Source organism: Alligator sinensis, unplaced genomic scaffold (genome assembly GCF_000455745.1).
Source record: "Alligator sinensis unplaced genomic scaffold, ASM45574v1 scaffold859_1, whole genome shotgun sequence".
Taxonomy (NCBI): domain Eukaryota; kingdom Metazoa; phylum Chordata; order Crocodylia; family Alligatoridae; genus Alligator; species Alligator sinensis.
In genome coordinates, this window is record NW_005842656.1 from 252,985 (window position 1) to 259,475 (window position 6,491).

The window sequence follows — 6,491 nt, forward strand, 5'->3', positions numbered from 1 at the left end:
GGGGGGGGGGGGGGGGGGGGGGGCCCCCCCCGCGCCTCCCGGCCTGACCCCGGCCCCCCGCTGCCCCAGTGCAGTTCGGCGACTGCCTGTACATCGCGGTGAACGGGGACGGCGCGGAGGGCGAGGACGACCTGCGCAGGACGCTGTACGTGCTGCGGCGCCTGGTCGAGGCGCACTTCGGGCTGGTCACCCTCGACTCCCGCCTGCTGCGCAAGGAGTGAGTGCGCGCCGGCGCAGGGCTCGGGGCCGACTCCTGGGCCGGGCGCTGTCGTAGCGCTATACGCCCGCGGGGTCGCACCCGGCCCGAGGGAGGATCGGCCCCGTCCAAACCAGCCCAGACGAGCCCCGTGTCCAACACACGCACGTCGCCCCCGGCATACAGGGGGCCTGTGGCTGCCATCGTCCTGGGGGGTCACGGGCGCTGCAGAGATCCCAGGCCCAGGCCATTCATCCGCTGCAGGGGAAGGGGAAACCTCCCAGTGCAAACCAGTCTGAGCAGGGGGGAAATCCCTTCCTGCCCCAGTGCCTGAGCGCAGGGGCAAGACCCTCCCGCCAGGGTCGGTGCCAGCAGGAGCATTGGCACAGCCCAGCCCAGCCCCATCCCCAGCACCTCTAGGAGAAGGTTAAACCCCCCTGAGACATGGAGCAGCAAGTAGGGGAACGGGGCAAGCAGCCAAGGTCGTGAGGCCCCGTCCTGCAGCTGCTTCAGGGCCCGGGTCTCGCCTGCCCATCAACCCCACTGTGGTGGGGGGGTCTGTCCCCAAGGGTCCAGGGCAGCCACGTGTGCGGGTCTGCCATCCCTTTGGCTACAGAAACGGTTGTGCCAGCTCAGCAGGCCAGAGGCTGGGGGTAGATCACCGACTCGAGCTGCGGCTGGCCCCAGAGCGGGTGGGATCAGCCCTTCTCGCCCCAGTCCTGTAACCCGTCCAGCCCAGAAGGCCCCAGGCCTATTCCTCCTCTCCCAGCGGGCAGCGGGGTGCTCCCAGGGCCACGGGGGGGTGGGAGCGCCAGCCCACGGCTCCGGCTCACTGCTGCTGCGCTCGCAGGCTGCGGCCGGCGGACTCGGAGCAGCGCAGCCGCGTGTGGGCCCTGCTGCGGAGCCTGCTCCAGACCTACATCCGCCTGCGGGACGAGGACCAGAGCTTCGCCGTGGAGGTGCGTGCTGGGGCACAGGGCTGGGCATGGCACAGGGCAGCCTGCAGAGCTCGGTGCGCCCCATGGCCACTCCAGAGCAGGGGTCTGGCACGGGGCACTTGGTGACAGCACAGGCAGGGGTGGTATGACCCCACAGCTTGGCGGGGTGCCGTGGGTAGGGGGCTCACGTGCAAGGGGTGTGACGTAGTGTCCGTGCCACTCACAGCTGGGGATGAGGTCCCCAAGGCTGGAGCCCATCTGTTGCAGCCCCGGCACGTGGGGACTGGGGTCTCCAGGGTCTGACGCCGTCTCCCGCAGGCGGTGGAGCGGCTGATCCACCCGCAGCTGTGCGAGCAGTGCATCGAGGTCCTGGAGCGCCAGGTGGTGCAGCACATCAACAGCTGCGCGGAGCGCGGCAGCACCGAGGTGGCCCACGCCTTTCTGCTGGTGCACACCAAGCTGCTGGCCTTCTACTCCAGGTGAGCCTGGCCCGGCAGAGCCCGGCTCGCTCCGTGTCCCCGCACACGGCTCTGACACGCGTGGTCTCCCCGCAGCCGCAACGCCAGCTCCGTCCGCCCGGCTGACCTGCTGGCCCTCATCCTCATCGTGCAGGACCTGTTCCCCAGCTGCAGCGGGGAGGAGGAGCCCGCCTCCCAGGTAGCACCCCTGGGCCCAGCCGGGGGGGGCAAATGTCTGGCCTTGGCTCCCTGTGAGCTGCTCTCGTGCTCTTTTTGCAGCCTGCAACAGCGGGCCTGACTCCCCCGAGGCCGAAGAGCAGCGAGAGCATCCCTGTGCAGAGCCTTGGAGCCGCCGAGACAAAGGCAGGGGAGCAGGTGCGTGCAGCCACCTGGCTCCAGAGCCCAGGATGTGGGGGGGGTCCTGCCATAGCTCCTGCAACCCCAGGGGTGCCTGGATGGTGCCCCTGCGGCACCGGGTCCCCCACAGGCAGCCTCCCCTTTGCAGGAGGGCAACGAGCAGCGAGAGCATCCCTGTGCAGAGCCTTGGAGCCGCCGAGACAAAGGCAGGGGAGCAGGTGCGTGCAGCCACCTGGCTCCAGAGCCCAGGATGTGGGGGGGGTCCTGCCATAGCTCCTGCAACCCCAGGGGTGCCTGGATGGTGCCCCTGCGGCACCGGGTCCCCCACAGGCAGCCTCCCCTTTGCAGGAGGGCAACGGCGATGACCGGGGCACCGGGTCCCACTCAGGCAGCCTCCCCTTTGCAGGAGGGCAACGGCGATGACCTCTCCACAGCCGAGGAGTTCTACACGCCCCAGCCCTCGCCTGGCGGCCGCAGCTCAGGTAAGGCCTGAGCAGCAGCACGGGCTGGGGGAGCCCTGGGTTTGGGGCTCGGAGCCAAGTCTCCGCATGTAGCGCAGCCCACCCTATGTTGCCCCTTCCCCCAGAGCCTGGCGGAGCTGTCCTGGCTGCAGCTGCCGCCCCTTTGCTCTGTCACCTGCAGGAAGCGAGAGCTGGTCAGAGAGCATCGAGCTGCCGAGCTCTGCAGAAGCAGATGCTGCAGACGTCCAGGTGAGTTTGGCTCCTGCTACGTTGAGCCCCCGCACGCTGCCTTGGGACGTGTCGGGGGCCTGCACCCACCCCACCCTCAGCCCCCCAGCAGCTCTCCAGGTCTCCAGGTTCCCCTTTCTGACCTCCCCTTCCCCAGATCTCCTTCCACCCCTTCAGGATGTTCCTTGGACCCCCACCACTCCCTCCTAATCTTCAGCCACCTTCCACCCCATGGGCACTGCCTGCTCCTGCAAATATCCCTGCAGCTGCAGAGCCCCGCCCCAGCAAGAGCCCTGGAGAGCCGTGGGCACAGACTCCCAGAGCCACGGGGCTGGTGGGGAGCTGTGGGGTCACAGCTAGTCCAGCCCCGGCCTGAGGCAGGATCAGCCCCGTCCATACCAGCCCAGACGAACTCCATGTGTGACCTCAGAGCCACACGACAGTCGCCCCTGCCCCCGTGGAAGCAGGGGGGCCGCAGCTGCCAATGTCCTGCTGCTGCCAAGGGGGTCACGGGCACTGCAGAGAGCCCAGGCCATACCCCTGCTGCAGAGGAAGGCAAAACCTCCCAGTGTGACCAGTCTGAGCAGGGAGGAAATCCTTTCCTGCACCAGTGCAGCATCAGGCTGAGCCTGAGCGCGGGGCCAGGACCCTGTGGGGTGGGTGCCAGCAGGAGCATTGGCCCAGCCCCAGCCCCAGCCTGCGCTGCAGCGGCACCAGTGCCTCTGGGGGAGGATTAAACCCCCTGACACGTGGAGCCCCGAGCAGGGGAAGGGGCAGCCGACAGGTTGTGAGGCCCTGTGCTGTGGCTGCTTCAGGGCCCAGGTTCCAGCTGCCCATCAAACCAGCTGTGTGCGGGTCTGTCCCCAAGGGTCAAGGGCAGCCGAATGTGACATGGGCTGGGGGGTCTCTTGTATATGCAGCTCTCACCCAGGCCCTTCTCTCCCCCTGCAGATGGCAGAGGACTCACTCCAGGCCCTGGCACCCCCCATGCCCGACGCCACCAACCCTCGGAGGATCTTCCTGGACACCAACCTGCGGGAGGGCTACTGCCCCATGCTGCCCCACACCATACACTGCCTACTGCTCTGGCCTGGCATCTGCCTCGTGCTGCTGGCCAAGGTGAGTCATCGCCAGGGCCGGGTCTCCGTACTTGCTGGCACACACTGAGTCCCCCGCTGTCCCCCGCAGGGCCCCAGCACGCCCGTCGCCCTGACCCTGTCCCAGCTGCTGGATGGGCTCCTGGTGCTGGAAAAGAAGCTGCGGGAAGGGCCAGACATGGTGCCCAGCCCGCGGTCCCACCCGTTCCTGGGTGACCTGCGGCATCGCATGGACAAGTTCGTGAAGAAGCTGGGTGGGCCGGGCACCCAGGTGAGGGGCCACGGCAGGGATGGGCAGTGCCTCGGGTCGGGGCAGGAGGGGACATCAGAGCTGCCCTGTGCTGGGTCAGACCCAGGTCCATCTCGCCCAGTCCCTGGTGTCACGGGGGCAGAGAGCAGCGGCTGGAAGGGAGAGCGACTGGGGCCAAGCAGGGTTTTCCCTGCTCCTCTCTCCCCTGCAGCCTCCAGCATTTCAGGTCTGGGACCTTCTGATTCATTCCCACACCCAATAGTGACTGCTGCCCCTTTCTTCCCAGCACGTGTCCACTCCCTTGTGAATCTGGCTGAGCTCTCAGCTCCCCCCCCACCTCTGGGGGCCGTTTTAATGCCACGCTAGGGGAAAAAGAATTGCCTGGTGTGCGTTGTGAACTGCCAGCCTGCTCGTTCCATTTAGTGCCTGGGTGGTGGGCACGAGGGGCGAGGACTGCCTGGGGTGGGAGGCTGGGGGCAGGGGCCTGGCACCGCAGAGCAGAGGACGTGAACCAATGGCTTGAAGTGGCAGCAAAAGTGAGTTTAGTTTGGAAATCCAGACAAACTTCTTTGCCGTCGGAGCGGGGAAGCCGCGGGAGAGACACCAGGGAAGGGGGCACTTTCATCATGGAGGTGTCAGGAGAGGCTGGACAAGTGCTGGGTGGGGTGATCCAGGTGCAGCAATGCCTGTGGCCTGCTGTGGGGTGTCCCAGGCCCCTGGGCTGTGCTGTTTGCCCCCCTCTCTTTCTGCTCCAGGTGGGGGGCGGTGTTAAGCCTCCCCCGAGGCGCTGGTGCTGCTGCAGCCCAGGCTGGGGATGGGGCTGGGCTGTGCCAGTGCTCCTGCTGGCACCAACCCCGCAGGGTCCTGGCTGGAGGGTCTTGCCCCTGTGCTGACCAACACTATATTTGGGGTCAGGAAGGAATTTTACCCCCTGGTCAGATGGGTGTGGGCTGGCAGGGTTTGCCTTCCTCTGTAGCAGGGGGCATGGCCCTCTACCGGGATGGACCTGAGTGTATGTTGGGATTTCATAGAAGCAGGACGTTGGTGGCCACGGTCCCCTGCTCTCCCCGTGGCAGGTTCAGGTGTGATGCCTGTTGTCAGGGCTGATGGTAGTTTTATAAGAGTTTAGATGCTGGGTTGGTCTGGGCGGGTTTGGACGGGGGCTGATCCTGCCTCAGGCAGGGCTTGGCCTGGACATGACCCCGCAGCTCCCTGCCCGCCCCGCGGCTCTGGGACTCTGCAATACTGGACTCTGATCTGCTTGTCTGCCCATCTGTCCCCTCTAGCTGCAGAACGCCTGGCTGGAGTTCAAGAGCAAAGCCTTCTCTCGCCACGAGCCCGCCAGCTCCCAGGAGTGAGTATGGGGAGGAGAGCAGCGAGCCCTGCAGGCTCAGAGACCCGTGATGGTCACAAGCCTGCGTGTGACCATCACGCAGAGCTCTGCTGGTCTCTGATCCGTCCCTCTCTCCTTCCCAGGCTTCTGCAGGTGCTGGGGGGCGTGCGGCACCAGCTCTGCTCCCTCTACCGCCAGTTCTTCCTGAACCCCCTGGCCGCCCCAGGCCTGCCGCAGGGCCTGCTGGACCGGGCGCAGCGCCTGCTGCAGTGAGTGAATGGGGCAGGGGCAGGGGGTCGGTGCTGGGGCTGGAGGTGGCGGCTGCTGCTTCCCTGCGCAGGGCTGCGGTGGCATGAGCTACCAGGGTCTGCGTCGTGGGGCTGGAGCTGGGTTGGCCCCATCCCCTTCAGGCAGCTGGGAGTAGCACTGCCTGGCCTTCATGCAGGGGCATCCATTGGCCCCACTGGCATCCTGGCAGAGCAGGGCGGGCACATCCCTGTCCCCCTTACGGCCTGTTCCCCGGCAGGGAGAAGTTGCTGGACTGGAAGGACTTCTTGCTGGTAAAGAGCCGGCGCAACATCACCATGGTCTCATATCCAAGCCGGGATGGCGGGTGTGGAGGGGCAGGGAGCTCCCCCAGGACACAGTGGGTTTGGGAGAAACCAGGCGCATGGGCCTGGAGCTGGCTGCTCTGTGGGGCCTGCCCAGCTCGGGCGCCCAGAGCCTGCTCGCTGGGCTGTGCCAGGGCCGTGCAGCAGCCCCCGGGCTCTGAGCCTGGCCTGGGGCTGGCAGCGAGCAGCAGAGGCCTGCGGGCAGCGGGCTCGGGGGTTCCCACTGGTGGGTGCTGAGCTTCAAGGTAAGGCAAGCCGCTGGTGTTTGACCCCACATGGGCCCGGCCTGGTGACCCCAATGGCCTGTGGGCTGTCCCCAAGGGGCTCTGGGGCTCTCAGTGCCAGGAGCGTCTGAGGGGTGCAGGGAGCTCGCGCCTGCCTTGGGCCTATTGCCTTTGAGCATCCTTGACCCGCCCCACATACCTGGAGGACTTCCCCGGGCTGGTGCACTTCATCTACGTGGACCGCGCGGCTGGGCAGATGGTGGCCCCCTCGCTTGGCGTGGCCGAGAAAGCTGCCTCGGAGCTGGGCCGGGGCGAGCTGCCCGCCTTCATCAAGAGCA

At 67.1% G+C, this 6,491-nt stretch overlaps 1 protein-coding gene across 1 annotated transcript in view; it reads left to right on the forward strand.

Moving 5' to 3' along the window:
* Positions 1-47: 47 nt before the first annotated feature.
* HPS1 (HPS1, biogenesis of lysosomal organelles complex 3 subunit 1) overlaps positions 48-6,491 on the forward strand; it is a gene marked incomplete at its 5' end in the record, with an annotated part of 7,749 nt that continues 1,305 nt past the window's right edge. Inside the window, 13 exons of the mRNA XM_006033734.3 lie at positions 48-217; positions 1,047-1,155; positions 1,453-1,613; positions 1,689-1,791; positions 1,872-1,967; positions 2,356-2,431; positions 2,592-2,659; positions 3,590-3,757; positions 3,827-4,006; positions 5,272-5,339; positions 5,462-5,587; positions 5,845-5,910; positions 6,349-6,491. Of these exons, the coding sequence (XP_006033796.2) occupies positions 48-217; positions 1,047-1,155; positions 1,453-1,613; positions 1,689-1,791; positions 1,872-1,967; positions 2,356-2,431; positions 2,592-2,659; positions 3,590-3,757; positions 3,827-4,006; positions 5,272-5,339; positions 5,462-5,587; positions 5,845-5,910; positions 6,349-6,491 (1,534 nt within the window). The remainder of the gene's footprint in view (positions 218-1,046; positions 1,156-1,452; positions 1,614-1,688; positions 1,792-1,871; positions 1,968-2,355; positions 2,432-2,591; positions 2,660-3,589; positions 3,758-3,826; positions 4,007-5,271; positions 5,340-5,461; positions 5,588-5,844; positions 5,911-6,348) is intronic.